General features: G+C 39.8%; 1 protein-coding gene across 9 annotated transcripts in view; it reads left to right on the plus strand.

Annotated features, from left to right (window-relative positions):
* Window positions 1-20,669, plus strand: part of IQSEC1 (IQ motif and Sec7 domain ArfGEF 1) — a 328,187-nt gene that overhangs the window by 26,231 nt on the left and 281,287 nt on the right. For 7 of the 9 annotated variants that reach the window (XR_009555442.1, XR_009555443.1, XM_060239843.1 and 4 more), the window contains exon 2: window positions 2,039-2,125. The exons of the other annotated variants lie outside the window; for them this stretch is intronic. Coding sequence is in view for 5 of the 7 variants with exons in the window: in XM_060239843.1 (XP_060095826.1) it covers window positions 2,039-2,125 (87 nt within the window). In the remaining 2 variants the exon portion in view is untranslated. The remainder of the gene's footprint in view (window positions 1-2,038; window positions 2,126-20,669) is intronic. 9 annotated transcript variants of the gene reach the window in all.

A 20,669-nucleotide genomic window follows, 5' to 3' on the forward strand; every position in this document is an offset into this window, starting at 1 on the left:
CTTGTGATCCTTTCTTACAAGTCCAGGGAAATGCTGATCACCACTTTGGGGGCAGGATGGAAGTAATTTTTCTCCAGGCCAGTTTGGCCACGGATCCTGGAGGCTTTTGCCATTTGTGCATAGAACAGAGTTCACTGGAAGTGTGGGGGGAGGTATTTTCCTGCAACGTGCAGGGGGTTGATGACCCTGGAGGTCCCTTCCAATTTTATGATTCTATTATTTGTGCAGGTCTGAAAGAAGTAAAGTGAAATGAAAAATAAATACACAATCCAAGAAGTTTTAAAATTATCTGCAAAACTATCCATTAAGCCTTAGGTTTTGTTTATGGCTCAGTTAGGACTATGACTCTTTATCACAGGTTTTCACTCATCTACCACTTTATTTTTTCAATAAAATTATTAAGACTGAACATCTTAAATGGAGATCATTATTAACAATTGATTGAAATGGGTATTGCAGATATTATATTATTTCAGATATCAGTACTAATGATCAGTGCTTTTAATACAACATTTTGAGACTTCATAATGTAAATTTTAAATATATTTTATAGAATCACCACAATTTAAGAGTCTCAAAGTCATTTTCAAAAAGTGATTAATATTATAGTAACAACACCCCTGCATTTAGTTCATCAATCATTATAATCCGCAAAAGGATTTCCCAGAAATTCCTAACTGAAAATGCTTTCTGTATAAAAATTCTGTACTATTTGAAGCAGCCACCTAACAGATGCATGTTCATTCCCTGTAATAAAATCTATACCATCCATGATGAAATATCCTTAGAGACCTCATGACTACTTCAATTTCATCTGATTGGCTGCTTCTTATTGAGCGCCTGTTTCTTTCTTCATTGATAATGAAGTGGCTTCAAGTGTGGCAATCTATTTTCAAGTTAATAGAGATAGAATATTCTCCCTCCTCTTTCTGGAGACAGATAGTGTAACTTTTTTTCTACAACTCTCTTATTGATCCTTTTAGAGGATGACTTCGTAGGACCCTGTCTTTCATCACCTGGAGCTAAAAATACATTGTTCTTTTTAAGCTCCTAGGAAAGCATTGTAAGCAACAGAATAAAGAGGGCAAAATGGAATTATATATGTATTTTAGTTTTGTCATGAATGCTTTCAAGTTTTATATCATGAATACCTCCAAGTTTTATTTCACATACTATATCACAACAAGTGACTGCCACTTTTATCAGATCATTGGCTTGGATTTTCATTATTGCTATCAGTTGCTGCAGTCAGGAAATTTGATTTTGTGGCATCGACACACAGGATTTTCAGTACTAAACTGCACTTACTGTTTCCCCAGAAAAATATCAAATACAAAGCACAACTATGCATTTAACTTTTGTGCTCTTGCTTTGCGTTACTTCATTGATGTGTTTTGTTTATTTTTACTTTGGTCTCCTCATTTACTTGTAGAAGTGTACTCAGAAATAACAGTTGAGAATCAAGATGTAAAATGTCTGCTTTTTCACAGATCAAGTTGGTGTATTAATTTACAATTGAATACCTAATTGCATGATTAAAAATTAGGTTATTAAGCATATGTATTTATGCATTCTACTATTTTCTTTCCTGAAAACATGGTGTAGTTTGGAGTAGCTAAAATACACAGAGAGATACACACAGCTAATCTGGTGCAGAGTAATCAACAGGTTGTGTAACATTTCTACAAAAATCATAACCTTTAAATTTTATCTTTGCTACTATAGTTCCACACCACACAGCAAAGAAATCAATTTTAAAACTTGACTTGGTTTTTGGATTTTTTTCCCCTGACAAAATTTTGTTTCATCATTACAATTACTCATCATAGTCATTTCTGATGTATGCATAAACTATGTGAGGACCTTTTTGTTTTCTGTGAATTGGAACTGACAGTTTGAGGGTTGTTGTTTTTTTAAAAAAAATCAAAAACTAAACTTACTGACACATTTTAGACATAATTATCAGCATCTACCTTTCCATTAGAAAGCCCCTTACTAGACACTTGGTGTGTTGACTTTGTTTTTCCTTATGTCGTAGGTCTATAAATACTCTGCACCAGTTTTGCTGTCCAGCTCCATTGTACCATACCCAGCTAGCTGTCCCTGCCACACAGTCAGAGTACAGGTAAGAGTAGATATGGTCCAGACATTTCTTCCTTCCATGGAAAAGTCTGACTTTTTTGTAGCTCTTATGATTTAAAAAAAATGCTACAAAAAATACAGGATGAATTTTAAAACTCTATGTAAACAAATTTACACCTAGTATTAGTTGTATGTAGGATTGCCACAGAAAGGTAGAATAGTATCTCTGGGCTCCCCAGTATTAATATTCATGATGTAAAGAGTTGTACTTGTATAGGATACTGAGATCCGTACAACTCGTATACAAGCACATCTGCATGACTTGTTAAAGAAATATAAATTTTAATACTGGTGCAGAGAGCTAAAGGAGTGTGTAAATTAAAGTGACTAATCCGCTAGAATTAATCCACTGCCTACCAGCTGTGTATGGCTCTGCTCAGCTATGTATGGCTTTTGCTCACTGTACTGGATTCCTCGTCTGATGAAGTGTGCTTAAGAGCACACGAAAGCTTATGTTCTAAATAAAAATTGGTTGATCTTAAAGGTGAAACTTGACTCCTGCTTTGTTCAATCCACTAGAATAACACTGGATCCTTAGCTGCTATTGTTTTCAAATCAGTGCAGGAGGTTTCTGCAACAGCAGGAAGGTTATTGTTTCCAGCTATATGATGTAAGTGCTTGTCTTTCACTACTCAAGCCACATACATTCTCTCTTCTTTGATTTCTGATCAAAATCATATGGACAGGAACTATAGCTAGGCACCTTGAGACTGGGCACTAAGTTGGTTAGAAAGAAACCTCTTTTAGATACTAATACACATTTAGTGTCCTGTGAAATAACTATTTTCAACAGTAGACTTAAGTCTCTCCCCTTCCCTTTCTTTTTACATCTAATGCACAAAGGCCAGCTCTTAGGGTCACTTATGGTAGTCACCTCATGTTGGTTGATTCTGAAAGGTGGTAATCATCTGTCCAACCTGCCAGTGGCCGTCTACCACCACACCCATTCCAAAGGCAAAGGAGATACTTGTGTTTATCTCTCCCAGATCTCTTTAAAAGCAGTGCTAGCTGTTCAACCATCTCCTGACCTCTCAAGAGATTTCTTCTTATTGCAAGTTTGGTCATCATTTTTGTTGCCTGTTGCCAGGGCAGCTAAAATGATGGCCAAATACTCATAGGAAGAAGTCTCATGGGAGTTTGGTAAACCTATCACATCTTATTTACTTACTTCTGCATCTTGATTCTAATTAACCCTTTCTGGCAACACCCTCCTCACCCTCTACCTATATGTAATGGTTGGTGACTTCTTTTTCAATGTATCTGAAGAAGTGTGCACACACAAAAACTTATACACAGAATAAAACTTTGTTGGTCTTAAACATGCCACTGGACTCAAATTTTGTTCTCCTATTGAGAATAGATTGCTACACTGATTTTAAAGAGAGTGGAGAATGAAGAAGATTCTCTGCTCTGAATCTGGGTAGAGGAGCCAGTGTTCAGGCTGAGAGTGTGGCTACTTCTGAAACTGCCTCAGGCAAGAAAATATCTTGAGCTGTCATTATTGGACTAATTGCAGGACAAGAGAAAATAGCTAAAGGGAAAAAAAGTCCTAGCACTGCAATGTTCCCCTCCTAAGTTGCTTATTAGCAAAAAAATTCAATGAAGATAAGATACATCAATAGTACAACACATACTTGTCAGACAATATATTTAGTTATATGGAAATTATGTGTGCACTGGATACCTAATTATCTCTTTCTTAATTGATTTTACTGATGATTTAGATAGTGATTATTTGCCAGCTCATGAATAACATTTGTGCAAATATCAGTGGCCTGATGCTGAAAAAATCTTCTTGCTCAAGCTGTGCTAGTAAAGAGTATAATATCAGCAGTGAATCCTAAATCTGTAAATGCAAATGCATAGTGTGTTGCTCTCGTGATATGTATGTTGCCTTCAGAATTATGTTGCATGTTCATCCTCCATATTTTTAGCATTTTCCTCCTCTGTATCTCCTTGTTTGTCTTTATTCTATCATGTAAGATTTTTCAACATGGTGAATTTGTTGATCACTTGTATGTTCTCACAAGAAGGTTAATTCAACATGGCCAAACTATTTGTTTTATGAATCATGCTCTTTGCTGCAAAGCAGGCCTACAAGTCAACGATCTGCCACATAGGCAGACCTCTAAGGAGGCTGTAAACTTATTGATTTTGCTGCTTTTCTGCACTACAAAAAGAAGCATCTGTCTGGCCACAATTTATCACTAGATTTAGGCACCTGGCTTAGTGGATCAGACTTCAGTATTACTGTTCATGTGGTTCTGCATGAGATGAAGACAGAAAGTCAATCATTTGACTGACCACAAAGATTATTTGTTGCTCTGTGTTTAACTAGGGTTTGGCAAGTCATAAGAAGATCCCTGCTGGATCAGATCCATGGTCCATCTAGTCCAGCATCCTGTCTCACATAGTGCCTAACCAGTTTACTTTCTTCACTTGTGATAACTGTCCATGTATTCCTACTCTCTGCTTCCTATCATTTAACCAATTTCTAATCGATAAAAGGAACCATCCTCTTATCTCACGTCAGCTAAGTTTACTCAGGAGTCTTTAGTGAGGTATCTTGTTAAAAGCTCTTGAAAGTCCCAATATATAATGTCTACTGGATCACTACTATCTACATGATTGTTTACTTCCTCAGAGACCTGCAAAAGGTTGGTGAGTCAGGACTTCCCTTTGCAGAAGCCATGCTGGTTTTCCTTCAGCAGGTTTTGTTCCAATTATGTGTCTAATAATTCTATCTTTGATTATAGTTTCTACTAATTTGCCTTTAGGTTTGCCAATCCCCTCATTGATTCAGTGGGGGGATTGAGAGGGGTGTTCCAGGGGTATGTGGGGATGTCACATGTTATCACCCAGAAGTGACATCATCATGTTAGGGACATTGGGCGGGGGACACTCTAGGTTTTGGGTAACACTATGGTTAAATTGGGCTTAAAATATAGTTTGCCCCAAAATCAGAGCATCTCCCATGTGACATCCCTGTTTAGGGGAGGGGCTTCTTCTGCCAGCCAGCTGTCTGTGGCAGGAAGAAGCCCCTGAAAATGGGGATCCCCCATTGGGACCTGGGGGCTGGCAACCCTATTTGGGCAGATGTTATGCTTACTGGCCTGTAATTTCCTGGTTCCTCTCTGGACCCCCTTTTAAAAATTGATGCAACATTTGCAACTCTCCAGTCTTCTGATACAGTGGCAGCTTTTAGTGCTAAGTCAGTAGATCAACAATCTCACATTAAGTTCCCTAACAAATCTTGGGTATATATTGTCAGGATGGAGACTTAAACCGATTTCTCAATAACCTTGCTCCACCCCCAGGCTTCTGTTTCCCCCTGCACAAGTGAACGATTTCCTACCAGTTGCTCGACGGGTGCATTTTGACATGGGACTCCCTCCAGTTCCCTGTATAGTTTTGTGATGCTGTCTTTTAAGGATTATGATGCCACACTGGGAATTGGAAGGCACCCTTATCAAAATGTTTCTGCAGAGCAACTGATGAGAAACCGATTGCTTGCACTGGGGGAAAACAGAAGCCTGGGGGCAGAGTAACTCTAGTGAGAAATTAGTCTTACTCTTTTTGAATTTTCCCAATATGGCTAGAATGTCTTCTCTTGTAACTTCAGTTTGACTCAGTGCTTCAGACTCCCTTCCTAAAAATAGTTGCTGTGCAGTGCACACATTCCCCACAATTTCCAATTTCCTTCTGTGCCAGTTCCCCATTTTCCTATATCAATCCTTTTATTCCTTGGTCATCCAAAGGCCCAACTGCTTCTCTGGCTTTTTCCTGCTCTGGATGTATTCAGTTAAATGTTTATTGTTTGTTTTGATGCTTTCAGCAATCTGTTCCTCCAATTTTCTTTTCACATGCCTATGTATTAATTTATATTTCTTTTGCCAGACTCTGTATTACCTTCTGTTCACTCATTGGGGCCGACCTTCCACTTTTTATTTTTTTTCCCCTTAAAGCTGTGCTCTTCCACTGGGTAAAAACAGTCCATCTGCTATTTTGCTCATTTTTATTTATTAGAAATATTTGTGAGCCATTTTACCTCATAATAACATAAGAAGAACCCTGCTGGATCAGATCAATGATCTATCTTGTGCAGCATTCTGTCTCAAACAGTGGCCAACCAGTTACAAATGGAGGGCCAATAACAGGGCATAGAGGCCAAGGCATTCCCCTGATGTTTCCTCCTGGCACTGGTATTCAAAGGTTTACTGCCTTTAAATGCAGAGGTTCCCTTTAGTCACCATGGCAAGTAGCCACCCATAGACCTATCCTCTGTTAATCCATCTAATCCCCTAACCTCCTTAGACTCAAGACAGTTAATAAAGCCAAATCACTTAAACACTTAAAAAACTATTCAGTCAACAAGTTGACTCACAGGACAAAAACTCAGTCAGATTTGCCAAAATGTTATATCTTGGTAGGGATAGCCACTTCATAAAATGAATAATTTGATTAGCACTGATCTACAACCTGCATAAGACACTATCCACAGATGATAGGGAAGTTACATCCATATTCTATTTTCAAGAGGATTAAAATATTTCTGTTAATTTCAGCTCTTAGCCATGACTTTTTCTCATATTAAACCTTTAATATGTTCCAGCAGCACCAATTTATTTATTTACATTTTCTTGGTTTTTTGTTAAAAGGCTTTGGAAATTTAGTCCTAGAACAGAGGAAGATTGCCCATGCAATTTTGGGTATTTGGTTTTTTTTTAATGATCTTGTGCCACATTCCAAAACATGCTCTTTTTTTACATTCAGGGAATGTAAAGTGCAGCATGAAGCATTTTCCCAAGTAGTTTTCCATATTGTGATAAGCATAAATAGAAACGTATTTTGTTTTTTTACTCATGTAATTCCAACATACAAATGGAAAACACATTCACATCTTATAAAATCCTTTTTCAAAGTCTTTGCTTTGTTCAGTATAATTGCATCTTCAATATGTATTAATTTATTTTTGTCATTCTGCCTCTGAAATTATATAACATCTTCCATTATTATCATAATGACTATTTCCTTTTCTGTTGACATTACTGACTCTTCTGAATTATCATGTTCATTCCTCTCCATACGTTATCTACAGACTGTCATCTAAACACTTTGAAACTGGAGACTTTTTTCTTCTTTTTTCCCCCAGTGATGCCTGTGAAAGCAAAAAGATATTGCAAAGGAAGTTATAGTACCAAAGAAATCACATCATTTTCTTGCAGTACCCTACCTGCATAATGTATGTTCAGCACCTCTGTGAGGTAAAATCATTATTCTGAGGATATTGTTCTGACTTTGAAATTAGTGGGTTTTTTTGTTTTAATAAATCATGATTTGTAAAACTCTGATCAATTTCTGCTTTTGAAGCAAAGAAGGGAGAATTGATAATGGTTGACCATACTGCTTATGCTGGTAGCAAGCAATGTTGTTGTTTATCATTACCTCATAAATAGTAAGAGTTGAGAACAAGCTCAATGATTGCTAAATAAAGGACCTGTGTGGTAAAACATGTGACCACATTTAGTGCTGTAAGATAAAAGTGTCTGTTTCACCACCTGATATAACTGTGACTTTTGAAACTGCTAAGAGAGAGTCTTAGACATATTTCCTTTGGCATAGAAGAACTAGATATGATGGGCAATAATTTAGCCTTGTGTAACATAACTTTAGCAAAACCTTTTATAAAAGCTGAACAGGCATGATCAACCCCTTTTACCACCTACACTCCTCCATATTTTTATTCTCACTATGGCTGTTTTGTGGCAATCCCATATATCCCTAAAGCTTCTGTGAAATGTTTATAAAAATGGAAGAGGCAATGGTAAGAAAAATAGAACTTACTTAGTATTCCTGAATATGAACACTTGGTAATGGAATTCAGTGGCTTAATTGTTTAGTTATTGGTTTAAAGAAGAAAAAATGCTCTAAATCTCTCCATACACATACAAATGTATCACTGGAAGAAGCGTTGACTTGTTTCTATTTATGTAAAATGGCCACTCAAATTTTAGAAATAAATTTCTTGGCCACCATTTGCACTTCAAGAGCTGCCCTACATAAAAAGATAGTAACAGTAGTACTGGTATTTTACTTGTATAACTCACAATTAGGGTTGGGCACAGACCAAATTATGAACTAGATTTCATCACTAACCAGGCTGGTCATGGTTCACAAATCCACCTGGTTCACGATCCACCCATGAACCACAATGATTTTGTGGCTGTTTGGTTTGTGGTGTCTCTTTTCCTCTCCAGAGACATGTTACTTTGGTGGCGTGCCTCCACAAGTGAAGGGAAGCAAATTGCCTTCCCTTCACTCCTAAAAGCATGCTGCCACTGCAACAGACTCTGGGGGGAGGGGGAGACATTTAAAATGTTCCCCCTCCCTCTCTGGAAAGTCACACTGCCTCAGCAACACACCTCCAGAAGTGAAGAGAAACCAAATTGCCTTCCCTTCATTTCTGCAAGCATGCTGCAGTGCAACTTTGGAAAGGAGGGGGAGGCATTTAAAATGCCCCCCTTCACAAGTCTCCATGAACCTGAACCAGTTCAGAAAATGAAGAAGTTCATGGAAGACCCTACAGACCTCCGTTTTCCTCGTTTGTGCCCATCCCTCCTCACAGTCTTCAAAGGAACATAACTAGCTCTAGGACTTAGTGGGGCTATGGATTTGTGTTTCACATTCCTTAATGCTACATGGCAAACCACTTTCGAAAACTTGGAGAGTTTCAAAAGCAGACTGTGAAGTAACAGGTATTGGGGGGTGATTTTTTGTTCAACTGTAAAATGTCCCACACAAAGTGTACACAAAATATTATACACTTCTGTATTAACCCATACATTGCAATACAACATCAAATAAAACAGTCAAGTTATATTGTGAAAAAGAAGACGCTCCATCCTACCATATTCTTATTGTCCTATCCTGTAGTATCTTTTATTCAAATAGCGATGTTGTACAGCAAAATCTCTTCAAATTATTCAGCTTTCTTATTATATGAAGCACAGCGTGGGGTGGGGGAACTATGAGGGGCAACATTTTCTTTGAGTGGTATTATTTTCTGTCCTTTATTATGTCCCTTTCCATCCTTCTTCTTTAGCCTGCTATTTAATTAAAGGAAATGGCCACTGGTGGTGGTACTACTGATAAAGTGACTTCATGCAAGCTTCGTGCTAAGCCGGCATTCTTTCTTCCTACCCTAGAGTACAATGTAGCTTTACAGATGTAGGTATTCTATATTGCTTTTGTGACTAAAGTGTATGACTTCTGTTTTTTAGCATTATTCATGATGCTGGCAACTCAGGAGTCTCTGTAAGCAGAGTTCTTTCATGTAGTTTTTAAAGACAGTACAGCCATATCTGTTACTATAGATGTACTTAAAAACTCTGAAAACTTTCTCTTCTGACTTAATAAATAAAAGCCTTCTGAAGAGAAGGTAGAATAAGTAAAGCATCTTTCCAAGAAAGGTAGAAGCACTCTCACTACAAAACATATCAGAATAAGGATGAACTGTGTTCAAATTCTATTAAGTTTCCAAATGTCCTGAAAATTTGGAACCCTGAATTAACATGTTGCTTACAAACAGGCTGTATTTTTTTTTAAAAAATGCTGTATTCTCATAACAATATCCCTTTATGATTCTGTTCCTCTATCTTTCTTTTTCCGCTCCTTGGCAGAGAAGATAATGTTCTACACCAGTTCTGTTGTCCACCTTCTGGGTCTAGTAGTCCATCTTCAAGATAACAGAGAAGTTCAGAGTCGCTATTCTGTGCAGTCAGAGCACTACATCTGTACATTCCACTTCCTCTTCTTTCTCTGATTGGTGTGTATGGAACTGACACTAACTTGCATGGATACTGTAATGGTTCTGGTTTATGTCAAATTCAAATATACTCACAATGGTATATAGCTTAATGGTAATTTGCACTCTGCATTTTTACTTCCCTGCTATCACTCTTTTTATTTCTCTTTTTTGTTATGTGATTTGAATGCATATGGAATGTAAACTTAACATGTAAAATTCACATATTTCGAACTAAAATAAAAAAGCCATCAACCTGCATTCTGTACAATTTCATTACATATAGACCTAAGGGTTTTAACATGTGAACTCCTAATTATAATTAGTAACTCTGAAATTTTTGTACCCTTTCTCTTTGCCTTTCAATACATTATCCTGAGACCTTTTAATATCATACAACCTACATTTTACCTTAAGAATACACAATTTGCATTTGGCCCTAAGTTACTCTAGTCTTTGGAATCTGGGGATTTGATTTATCTTCTTTAGCATTTCATTCCATTATTGTATATATATTAAATTTATCTGACTAATATTTTCTCATTTTTTGAAAGAGTTTACTTGTCTCTGTTTCTTGTCTCTGCGTATCACTTAAATGCATGGCAAAACAATGAACATTCTGTGTATTGCACTGATTGACTCATAACATTTGAGTGAAAAGATCAAATCTGGTTTCAGTGGACTAAAATATTTCCGTTTCCAAGCTGTGTGAAAATCCCCATCTGTCCTTGGTGAACATAGAAATTATTTTGAAGGAAATGTAACCAAGGGGCTCTTGTGCAAAGTTGGACATGAATTCCCATTTAGTCAATAAGGTCATGCAACCCTAACAACTGATAGGTTGCATTTTAACATACTGAGTGATTTTCTGACCTATTACATTTTTGTCTGCTTCCCTTTTAGCTATTAGAAGGTTGCACTTTATTTTTAACACTGTTTCTTAACGTATTGTTTATTTCAAAAAAAGTATTTCCCATACCAGGGAAAATATTTTTAAGACTATAAAGCACAATGCATAAATTAAAGTGTTTGATCAAACAAAGACATATGGACTGAAATTCCCATTCTGCCATGAAGCTCAATAGAGACATTGGGTCAGCTACATTGTATCAGCCCAACATACCTAACAGGGTTATTAGGATAAAATAGAAGAGAGATAGGTTTGCCATCCTGAGTTGAATGGAAGATGGGCAGGACAAAAATGTGGAAGTACACACACAAAGGTTTTAGACCTGTTATGCTGGCACTTATCTATTACACTATGCACAGAAATGAATTTAAATCATCACTCTTTTACAGTAGTAAACTTAGAAAGCAAATCTTAAACAGGTCTATTCAGAATCCTGCTCAGGTTTATTCAATAGGGCAGGGGTTCTCAACGTGGTGCCTGTGGGTGCCATGGTGCCCACTGGTACCTTTTGTGGATGTTTTTAGGAAGTGGGTGGTACCAGGTATGGTTTTGAGCAGCAAGGAGTCTGTTGACTGTTGGATGGCTATCTGGTTCTAAAAAAAATATTACTTTGGCAGTAGTTGCCACCACAACACAAAGATCTGCACAGTGCTACTGAAGTTAAGCTGTGGAAAAGATTTTTGGCTGGCTCCACCTCTTGCAGCAGCCATTTTATGGCAGCCATTTTGTTGCTGTGCCCACAATGCCATGTCAGACTTTCAAATGCCGCCCTGAGTCCGCTTGCGGAGAGGGCGGGATATAAATGCGAAGTAATAAATAAATAAAAATAAATAAATGTGCCCATAGGCTCAAAAAGGTTGGGGACCCCTTAATCCCAGAAAAGTGATTTTAGGATTGCACTGTTAGTCATCCTATGACATATCAGTAGAGCAATAAAACCAGATCAGATACAGAAATATTGGAGATTCTTAGAGTTGCCGGTCTCCAAGTGAAGCCAGGAAATCTCTCAGAATTACATCTCCACATCAGTTCTGGAGAAAATAGCTGCTTTGAAGGATGGACTCTATGGCATTATACCTATTGAGGTCCCTTGCCTCCCAGGCTCTACCCCCAAATATCCAGGAATTTCCCAATCCAGTATATGAAGAGACTCTAGGTTCATATTTGGCAGAATAAAATTACCTGGGGGGGAATATTTAAAGTTGTCATAAGAGCAGAACGTGCTTATTGCCTGTCAATCAGCAGTGGAGGAAAGGAGATAGCAAATACGATTCCTCAGTCCTTTTACAGATCATTGATCTGAGATGAGGGAATTAGGGCCTGGGGATGAGCATTGTGAGACAGGCATTCCTGCACTGACCTCCATCAAGTTGCTCTAAGTTTTCCCCTATTCAAGTTGCTACAAGTTTTTTCAATAGTTCTAGCCAATCTGAAGCTAAAAATAGTTTGGGAATAATGTATTGGACTAAGTGAAGGAACCAAAGAAAAAGAGCTGCCCAGATGAGAGAAACAGGTAGGCAGCAGTTGAAAACATCTGGAGCTGAATCCAAGAAAGCTACTTAAGGAGGCTGCAGAGGATGGGAATGAGGGGAGGTTGCTGTGTTGCCTGTAGAGGGGGAGAGACCCTGCTGCTGGATAAGCAAGTGACAACTGTGGCCGAGAGTGCCTTTTACCAGTTTTGACTTGTTAGCTAGCTGCAGCCTTTCCTGGACAGAAAAGATCTGACCACTGTGGTGCTTGTCCTGGTTGTCTCAAGATTAGATTACTGCAGTGTGCTGTATATAGGGATGCCCTTTAAAAGTGTTTGAAAACTTCAGTCAGTATAGAACATTGCACCCAAGATGTTGACTGGAATGGGTAATAGGGATCATTATCACGCCAGTCTTGGCCCACCTACACTGGTTTCCAGTTTGTTTCCAGGCACCATTCAAGGTGCTGGTCTTGACCTTTAAGGCCCTGCATGGTTTGGGGCCAACATACCTGAAGGAACAATTACAGTAATCTTCAGAGGCTGTGCTTCAATTGCCTCCACCTTTTAAGATTAGGCAGGTTGAGACCTGCGAGATGGTCTTCTCAGTGATGGCACCAAAGCTCTGGAATTCTCTTCCCAGGGAGCTTTATCTGTCCTAGGGTTGCTAGCCCCTAGGTCCCAGTGGGGAATCCCCCAGTTTCAGGGACTTCTCCCTGCCACAGACCAGCTGGCTGGCAGGGGAAACCCTGCCCCTAAACAGGGATGTAGCTGTGCAATGTAGTTAACATGATGACATCACTCGAAAGTGGCGTCATTTGTCAGGAACGCTCTGGTTTGGGTCAAAATTCTATGGCAGGGGTGGCCAAACCGCAGCTTGGGAGCTACATGTGGCTCTTTCACAAATATTGTGTAGCTCTCGAAGCCCCCACCAACCCATTGACTGACTTGGAGAATACATTTAAAGATGAAGTTGCTTTCCCTCCCTCCCTTCCTTCCTTGTGGCTCCCAAACATCTGAAGTTTATTCTATGTGACTCTTGTATTAAGCAAGTTTGGCCACCCCTGCTCTATGGTTGAAGCCCAGTTTTACCACAGAGTTTGCCCAAAAACCAGAGAATCCCCCATGCAATGCCTCCAATGTGATGACATTACTTCTGGGTGATATCATCATGTGACATCCCCGCCCACCCTCAGAATGCCCTCAATCCCTCTACTGGATCAATGAGGGGATCTGGCAACCATATCTGTCTCCTTCTGTTGCTGCCTTTGGCAAGCAGGTGAAGATATTTTTGTTGGCATTCTCATAATGATCCCACCTCCCTAACCAAAGTTTTATGTTTTGTATGTATTTTAATTGTTTTATATGGGTTTTAGCTCTTTTTAAAAGCTCTTTTAATAATTGTTTTAATGATTTTAGGAGGGGGTTTTTTAAATGGTTTTATAATGTAATTTTATAATGTATATTTTAAATTGTTTGCTGCCTTAGTGATCCTTGTATGGGCAGAAAGGTGGGATATAAATTTTGTAAATAAATTACTATCTACTTCAATTTAATCCTAACCATAAAATTTATAGCTTTGGGCCTGCATTTAGCAATGGAATTCTAGTCTCCCACTAATTCCTGTCCCTCACTAGTGATTCCTTGCAAACTTTAGAAAATCACCATTGCATTATATAAAGTGTTAACAAACATAATGGGTATTAATTCCCATTTTCTGGTGTAGATATTTATTTCTATTTGTTTACTTATATTCCAGTTTTATCTTATTTTCCCTTCTCCATTTTATCCTCACAACAACCCTGTGAGGTAGATTAGGCTCCGTGTGTATGACTGGCCCAAAGTCACCCAGTAAGTTTCAGGGGCGGAGTGGGATTCAAGCCTGGATTTCCCAGATCACTGTCCAACATTCTAACCACTATTTCAGGATGTGTATGTCTGCATGTGTCTGTATGTGTGTGTGAAACACAGAACATTTTAAAATGTGTGTGTCTGTCTGGTGTTTGTTTAACCTTTTACTCTTTTCAAAAACCATATCTCACATACAGCCTAAGGAGTGATTTTGTTTGACATGCTTGTCTTTTTCACAAGTATAAACAATAATTAACAAATAGAATGCTGTAATTATTCCTTTTCAGAAGCTGAGATTTGGGGATCTTTTGATCTGATTAAAATTTTGTTTGTGTGATGACCAGACCAGAAGGGATTGAATTTTCAAAGCTTTGATTTTGATGTCAGTCTTAAAGTGTGAGGGTGTTTTTAAAAAGGAATGCTGATTAGGCTGACCATAGTTAGGATTAACAGTTCCTTTTTGTTTTTTAAAAAAGAAAAGCAGTACTAATTGGATCTCTAGTACTAGACACTGCATAGAATGTCATTGCTTGGTTCTGATTCCTTTTTTTATTATTTTCAAGTAAACAGATATACTTTGGAGATATAAACTGTTTGTATGTGAAATCCCTTCTGTTAGTCATCACACTGTCTTTAAACAGCATGAAAGTGAACCTTCAATGGAAGCTGGTTGTGTAATAGTGTCCTTTTATCCTTTTAAAATGAAACATGCTTGTATGTCTTGGGCATCAGCACTGGAACTGGTGAAATTTTTTGCTCATTAGGTTGTCTTAGTCTTAAGGGGGCAAATTAATTGCTTTATAAAATAGTGTGGGGGGGGAATCCAACTTCCCTCTGATTTCTTTTCATATCTGGCAGGACAGCCTGTGCCTTTAGCTGTGCATGAATGGAACTTTCAATGAATGGCTCCCTACCATACACCTTTTTAAAAACAGAAAGCTTGGGTGGTGTTCTTATTCCTATTAGTATCCTGTTTGCTTCATTGATGTGAAGAAATTCATTTTCTTCTCCTACAAAACAAGTTGACGCTGCAAAAATGACTTACAAAACCAAACCAAAATTAATTTGAAATTCTGTCAGTGACCTGTGGTGGTAGAGATTTCTACCAGGTATCAGCCATGATATTTGATATGTCCTTGCAAAATGTGAAATATTAATGAAACAAAGAGTGCTCTTATCATCTATATGTGGGCAAACAACATGCCATCTTTTCACATTTGGAATTAGGGCAAGGTTTTGTTGGGGAGAGCAGGTGGCTCCCAGGGGATCTTATGCCTCAATATCTCTGTTGTCTAAGAAATTGCTATTTCACTTTTTTGTTACATCATTGTGAGTGACAGTTTGATTCTGTGAAAATTCTGTTGGTTTTTCTTTTCTGGGGGTACAAATGCAGGTATAGTTGTTTCAGTCCCTTTCATGTGTCTTTCTGTTGCTGGCTGTTAGTTGTGGATGACATTGTTAATTTTGCCCTTTCTTCATTTGCTCATTAAGCTGAACCATACTTAGAAACAACTTACAAAAATACCAGTTTTGCAGTTGGGAATTAAACATAATTTACATGCCGCCCACAGCATAGAACAAAAATTAAATTGAAACTTTCAGTTTTATATAAGCAAGTGGTTCCAAATTGGCACCCTATCAAGTAATGAAAGTATTTGCACCTACAAAACCCAAGCACTCAATAATTATGTACTAGTGAAAAGTTAATAGAATGGATATTTTGTTCTTTGATGACCAAGAACTTGATTGTCCCAGGATTCTTTGTAAGGGGCAATAGCAGCCACTGCTGAGACTCTTTGCATATCCTAGGTTTTTGGATTGGTATTTTTTCCAGGTTTTTAAATATTGTTTAATAGTGAGCCTAGAAAGGATTGGGGAGAAGTGCATGTCCACAGAGCACTGTAATAGAAGTGATCCAGTTCATATGGGGAGTGTTGCACAAGGTGTGGGAGTTTTTTGATCCTTTCATTCAGTTTTGCTGATCAAATCAGAGGCATAGCCAAGATTTTTTCTTTGGGAGCATTTAAATAAGTCAGGGTGCACCCCCTCACACATACCCAGGCTGTCTCAAGCAGCCAAGGTAAGTCTAGCAAATGATCTCACACCACCACCCCCCAGCCATAGCCATGCAGTGGATCCTCATGACCACAAGGAGACTAAATGGTACACACAGTCTCTTGATGCAAAACAAAAGAGTAAACTACTGGGCAGGTGAGCGGTATGAGAATGGAGGGCAAGGGCAGAGTTGGCCAGTGAGACCACTGTGCTGGGCACAGTTGCAGCATGGGACTGGAGGGGAAAGTAAGGCATAGCTCGCCAGCAATGACAGCAGCTGTGACTGGACAGAGTCAGGTGAAAGAGGGTGGTACTGGACTCGCTGCCAACAGCAACATGCAGCTGGTGAGAAAGGGTAGCACAGGGCTTAACTGGTGGTTGCAATGATGAGAGAACATTAAATAAAATTTAAAATTCCAAAAACGTGAAAGGGGGGGGGGGGGCTGGCCTGGGTAGGAAGTTGAGGGAACTTGGTGTTGTCAGGAGGCTGGGCCCTGAGAGGCCCCACTGTAGCTACAGACCTAGATCAGATATAGCTCCTCCATTCACTGTCCTGTTATTAGCCCTGAACATTCCCATTCAGGCAAGCCATTCCACAAAGTAGGAGACAAAACTGAAAATGCTCAGGTAAGGGCAACTGTTGATCTTATACATTTGCAGGGTAGCACCTGCAGCAAACTTCATTCAGATGGGCATATAACTGTCATAATGGGGCACATCAGGAGAGGCAGTTCTTTAGATATGTGGGCTCAAGGCTATGAGGAGCTTTTTATTTTGCTTTGTTTGCTATCGAGCCACAACTGACTTATGGTGACTAGGGTTGCCAGACCCCCAGTCTAACTAGGGGATCCCCTGATATTCAGGGCTCCAATTTGCCATCTTCCAGCTGTCTGGTGGGGGAAACCCCACCACCCCCAAATAGGGAAATAATCTCTGATGCATTGACATCTCTGATGCAATGACATCACTTGGAAGTGATGTCATCACATTGATGACATTGCACGATGGTGGTCTAGATTTTGGGCAAATTGTGGTTTTGTAGCAAAAAAAGAGCATTGCACCAACATCAGCAAAGTGATGATGTCACTTATGAATGTTTTGCACACATGGCAGAAGACTCCCGGACTGGGTCTTGGATCCCCCCACCAGCAGCTAGGTAGGACAGGCAACCCTAATGGTGACCCCTAGTGGGGTTTTCATGGCAAGAGATATTGAGAAGTGGCTCACCATTGCCAATAGGTGAGATGTACATTTAAGCATGGACAGAAAGGCAAAGGGAGTTTAGGCTTTGGGATGCAGGCTTGACAGTAAACATTACTCACTCTGATGCAGTGCTGTAGATAGGTGAAGACAGTGGCCTTCAGTCCAAAGGCTTCCCCTTGCACCACTGAGTAAGGCAAGATGAGGTCCACAAAGAAGGGCTGGAAGGCCTGGAGGGAGATGGTCTTGGAGAGGCTGAAGCCAACCTCTGCTGATATACAGAAGATGCCTGCATTCCATTCAATGATGGTGTAACTGGCACATCTGCCTGTCCACTAGAGCTGGTAAAAAAGGGTAGGAAAAGGTGAGAAGGAATTAGAGTTGCCATCTTCAGGTTGGGAAATTCATGGAGATCTGAGGGTGGAGTTTAGGGTTGCCAAGTTCCCCTTGCCATTGGTATGGGATTGCGGCATAGGGTACCCCAATCCTTGGTGGTTTCCCATCCAAATACTGGCCAGGACTGACCCTGCTTAGTTTCTGAGATCTGATGAGAACAGGCTATCCAGGTCAGTGCAATAAAGAGGGGATCAATTCAAGGTATTAAGTATCACCTATGAAGAGCTTTGTAGGTAAGGGGTGTCGAATTCATTTGTTAGGAGGGCCAGATCTGACATAAATGGAACTTTGTGGGGCTGGGCCATGTGTGTTCTAAATTGTAATGTGAAGTAGCAAAGATATACACTTTATAAAGAACACAGACAAACAATAAAAAATCAAACTTAAAATGCAAACATGCTTGAAACTCTTGCAATATATTTTTTAAAATGGAAAGGTGGGGGAATAGTGGAATTTGGGAATTCAATTTTTAAAATAAAACATCAAGAAAAAGCACAAGGATCACAACAGAAACTAAAAAAATATAAAATCCTCTGAGCCTGGGGAAAAAATGAAATGACATTGCAAGCTTCTCCCCCCTCCCCCAGGTCTACTCAGATTGGCAATAACTCTTCAGTATGATATCTCCCTTTGGCTGTGGGCAGCACTGGCCTGAGGGTGCATGGCACCCTAGGCAGACTTGCAGCCCACTGCCCCCCTCCACAGCATCCCCCCTGCGCCTCCCCCCTGCTGTGCCACACCCCCACACCTCCCCCCTCCCCGCTGCATCTCCTCCTCCCTCCCTTCCCCACCCCAGTTCTATTTCAATGCCCAGAAGGGCAGTCAAATGCTGCTCCTGGACTATCTAAAGGCGTCTCCCACCGCCAATCAGCTGATTGGTGGGTAAAACCACACAGTACTCAGTGTGTGTGAGCACTGGGATAGGCCAGCTGCAGCACAAAGGAACTGCATCCTGAAAGGGAGCTGCCGCTGCTCCCTCCTCCCCACTTCATTCCTATCCAGGGAAGAGAGGAGTGGTGATGCCCTTTCAGGAAGCGGTTCCTTTGTGTTTCTGCTTGCCTACCCCGGCGTTCACACACATTGAGTGCTGCGCAGTTTTACCCACTGATTAGCTGACTGGCGGGGCGGGGGGGGGATGCCTTTAGATAGTCCAGGAGCAACACTCGACTGCCCTTCTGGACATTGAAATAGACCTGGGGTGGGGAAGGGAGGGAGGAGGAGGCTGAGGAGCGTGCAAACTAGGCGTTTGCCTAGGGGGAAGGGGGGAAGTCTGAATTCAGTGCCCCCACCCTGCTGGTACCCTAGGCAACCACCTAGTTTGCCTAGGGGGCGAGCTGGCCCTGGCTGTGGGTTCCCAGGTTAGAGTACTCACTAGGCACCAGTTGTCAGGTCTATTGAGTAGAGACAAGATGGCTCAAAGTATCAACCCTTTATTTGCAAGGACACAACTCCAAGAAGCATGAGCTTCAACTGGCTGTAGGAACTCTGAAAAGTGAAACTGGTCTCCACTCCATTGAAACACCTTGCAGTACAGACAAAGTTGCAAGAAAAATGTGGAATGTATTTTCCATTAAGAGCTGTGGGCCCTATCTGGGCACAGAGATCTTAATGGAAAATGCACTCTATATTTTCTTTACAGCTTTGCTTCCTGCTGCAGCCAGCAAAAACAAGGGAGAAAGAGCAGGGAACTTTGGCAGCCTCAGAGCTTCAAAGGGTGAGGACAGGAGGGGTGGGGGGAAAGAGCCCCACGGGCCTGATTAAAACCCTGGGTGGGCAAGTTCTGGCCCATGGACCAGACATTTGAAATTGACACCCATGTTGTAGGTGATACATATTACCTTGAATTTAACCCAAAAACTAATTGGTAACTTGTGGAACAACTGCAGAATAAGCGTAATGTGCAGATTCCATGTAGTTTCCAATAATAAGCTGTGAGGCTCAGTGCCTTCTGGAGTTTCTGCATTGTCTTTGAGGGGCCAGACCAAAGTTACCAAATTTACAAACCATTTAAGTTAGGTTAAATTATGACTAGCAATAGTGGAAATGTAATATTACACACAGTTAACAAGGGAAGAAAGAGGTTATGAGGGTAGGAGAAGAAGCACATAAACTTTTGAGTATGGTTACATCTGCACATTCCATTTTCCACTAAGTGAAAGAAAAGTAGTGCCGAAAGTCTAAGAAAAGTGGGGGAGGGGCAAGGTTGCTACATTATAAGCAAAATAAAGTTGAAGACTGTAGAATGTTTTCACTACTTACCAAACCTGGAATTCAAGTGGGGTACCTTAACTTATAACTTCTATATTTTTGGAACAACTGAATTCGCAAGCTACTTGCTGAAATTAATTGTTGGTTTATTTTTAACCTTTGAAATGTATCTTCTTATTTCACAAGGTTACTCTGTATGTAGAGGCAATTGTTGCTAACAGTGGCTTAAACATGATCCAGAATGCAAACTGTTGCACATTTTGTTTTATTCAAATAGAAATTATAGTGCTGCCTACTCACTGAACATGATTTATGCATAATGAGTCATAATAAAATCTTGCTTTTAATAGCAATATCATGGAGCATTCAGTCTTGTCAAAACTGTAAAACTGCAACAGTATGAGTCATAAAATGCTCCTGATTCTACAGCTGGACTTGAAAAGGCTATGACTAGACTTACCATTCAATTTCAACAACTATGGTGAATTGCATTGGATAAGGATATCCAAGTATAGAAGCTAGAGGGAGCTCTGATGCAGCAAGTTTCATTCATCATGTTCTTCTCATTCATCATGTTTACTTTATCTTGGATTGTCCTTTGTTTAGTTTATCTGCAATGCTTTAAAATGAAAAAG

This window comes from Heteronotia binoei, chromosome 5 (genome assembly GCF_032191835.1).
Source record: "Heteronotia binoei isolate CCM8104 ecotype False Entrance Well chromosome 5, APGP_CSIRO_Hbin_v1, whole genome shotgun sequence".
In the NCBI taxonomy this organism is placed as follows: domain Eukaryota; kingdom Metazoa; phylum Chordata; class Lepidosauria; order Squamata; family Gekkonidae; genus Heteronotia; species Heteronotia binoei.